This window comes from Ictalurus punctatus, chromosome 26 (genome assembly GCF_001660625.3).
Source record: "Ictalurus punctatus breed USDA103 chromosome 26, Coco_2.0, whole genome shotgun sequence".
In the NCBI taxonomy this organism is placed as follows: Eukaryota; Metazoa; Chordata; class Actinopteri; order Siluriformes; family Ictaluridae; genus Ictalurus; species Ictalurus punctatus.
Genome location: NC_030441.2, coordinates 17,030,368 through 17,032,971, shown reverse-complemented (window position 1 = coordinate 17,032,971; position 2,604 = coordinate 17,030,368). Strand labels below are relative to the sequence as shown.

The window sequence follows — 2,604 nt, the reverse complement described above, 5'->3', positions numbered from 1 at the left end:
ATCGTTTAAAAACTGTATTTTGTGTTTACTCCGGTTGCCTTTGTTTTTATCTCTTATAGATATTGTTTGCATTTCTGAAACAATTTAGTACGAGATATACACAAAAACAGAAGAAATCAGGATGGGGGCAAATACTTTTTCACAGCACTGAATTTTCTCTCTGTTGTTATAGAACCTGATTTACATTTTCACAAATTGACATGGCATTTAAATGGGGTTTTCTTTAGTTCTGTCAACAAAAAAAAAACAAGAAAGAAAAGAAAACGAAATTAGTCAATGCATCAAAGGAAAATGTTCATTATTCAAGTTTTGAATCTAAAGAAAAGAAATGAAAAAGCGGGCACCGTAGTATATTGTGTTTTTAATTTTTTCATTTAGTTGACACAGCAATATGAGTGACACCATCTGATATGAAGATCAGCGAGATAATTTAACATATAGGTAATATATTACATTAAAAAAAAACCCACTCAATAATAATGATTATAAAAACGAACAAACTTACAAATAAGAAAAGTGAAGTTGTCACTGCTGATGGAACAAATTATAAAAGGAAATGATACGTGTTCCATTTTGCAATCTTTGACTTACAATTTCATCTCTCCTTCCTGACAATTTTCTCACAATCGACATGAAGAGAGTCTGTCCTGACTAATCGTATGAATAAGATCATTTCTCACGCCAACTTCCTGGCAATTATGACATTCATCAATCAGTCTCTAACACAGATCGGACTCTTTAAAAACGTTTTTTTAAAAAATATACACAATCATTACATAAAAAGAGCAAAAGCAAGTGCTCGTGTTTGTGCTCAGGAGGTAGTCGGTGGAGTATTTCATCAACACTGTAAACATCTGTGTTCTTTATCTCTCGAGCTCTGCCTCCAGGATTTCCCCCCAGGTCTCTACATCCAGAGGACACATGCTGTTTTGGGGCAGATCTTCAGCACAGCGGACGTTGCTGTACTTTCCCTTTAACCATCTTCTCTTCACACAGCTCTTCTTGTAATTACGCACCAGAGTCACCTAGAGGGAAAAAAAACAAACGAAGAAATGGAAAGTGTAAACATACTGAATAGACATTCCTCATCTCAGATCTTAGGCTCGGTGAGACTAACAAGCACCGAGGTGCTGTTCATACTTTGGACCGTGGATTTCTCTTCCACCCGTATTATACTGTACATACCATGTACATGAGTGACCAACCTTCCAGGACAGTCCATCGCTCCGGTCCCCGTCCACCTCCCTGTGACAGACGCAGCTCAGACAGTGGTTCCTCCACAGGTTATCGCTTTCCTCGATGATCACATTCCAGTGTTTGCACGTCACCGAGGCGTGACACAGGCTCTTCACGTCCAGCTCGCTGAAGATCCTCACACTCATCTCTGTAGGGAGTGTCTCCGTGAAGTTCAGCTCTGGTCCTCCATTCCTGATGGACATCAAGGAGACGACTCCTTCTCCAACAGCACGGGGCTTGATGTTCCTTTTAGAGACATGCTGCATCTCTCAGCATCGCCGTACACGCCTCTTAACTACAGATAAGAGCTGAATTAATGACATGGTTTTGACTCGAGCGGACTTCGGTGATTATGTATGACATGGCAACGCAGCTCAGAGTCTATGTTGACGATGACAGAGCGTAGTCCTGATTGGCTGGATGCCAATTCTAGTGAAATTTCTAGTTAATAATATTGGGATTTTAGCTATAAACTGTATCGGTATCCCAAAATGCCATAAATGCCCTCACGTCCCCTTTCCCCTTTACTATATAAAAAAATCATATATAATATAATATAATATAATATAATATAATATATATTTATATATATGATAAATCTCTCTTTATCACTCAAATAAATGTGTTCAATAATATAAAAACAGAAATGAGATAATGAGATAACGACATAAGGAGCTACCATAACATTATACAGCTGTATACAGCAGCGATTGAATACAAGCCAAGAAAATGCAGTACGAAGTTCAAATACGAAGTTCAGCGTCTTTTCCCAAAACATATAATCGTAAATATGAGGCACGCACTGTATAAGCCATTATTTGACAATCAAAATCATAACTATTTAGCTGAAATAGTAAACATTCACCCCGGTTCTCCAGCTTGTTTCGCTTTGTGACAGCTCACAGTTTAAATGTCTTCTGTATTGACAGCTATGGCGTCAGGACCCGCCTTTTTCACACTACGCATGCGCGGCGGTTTCGAAAAATTACTGTAAGGACTCTTCTCCCCCGCCCCCCGGACGTTTAAATATATTAGTAAAAAAAAAATAAAAAATACACAACCACTATATATAAATGAAACTAAATAAAAGTGTTCGAATGGTTTAATTAGATGAATTAGTCAAGGAATAATAATAATATATATATAAAAAAGATTGTTGTTTCGAAAGATGTAACCCATGGCGAGAGGTGCTTCTGCGCATGCGCACAGATTTCCAAACGTTTCCAAGACAAATATTTAAAATGTGTACATTAAAAAAAAAAAAAAAAATTCACATAAACAATGACTAAAAATAAAAACAATAGTCTAACAGTTCCCTTAGTGCATTTAGTCAAATTTAAACCGTTTGCATTGAAAACAACGCAATGC

At 37.2% G+C, this 2,604-nt stretch overlaps 1 protein-coding gene across 1 annotated transcript; it reads right to left on the bottom strand.

Annotated features, from left to right (window-relative positions):
• Positions 1-343: 343 nt before the first annotated feature.
• LOC108258528 (F-box only protein 48) lies at positions 344-2,251 on the bottom strand. Its single transcript, XM_017457221.3, has 3 exons — positions 2,102-2,251; positions 1,206-1,531; positions 344-1,025 (listed from the first exon to the last, which is right to left on the bottom strand). The coding sequence occupies exons 2-3, from the start codon at positions 1,500-1,502 to the stop codon at positions 864-866; spliced, it is 459 nt and encodes a 152-aa protein (XP_017312710.1). The 5' UTR covers positions 1,503-1,531; positions 2,102-2,251; the 3' UTR covers positions 344-863.
• Positions 2,252-2,604: the final 353 nt, after the last annotated feature.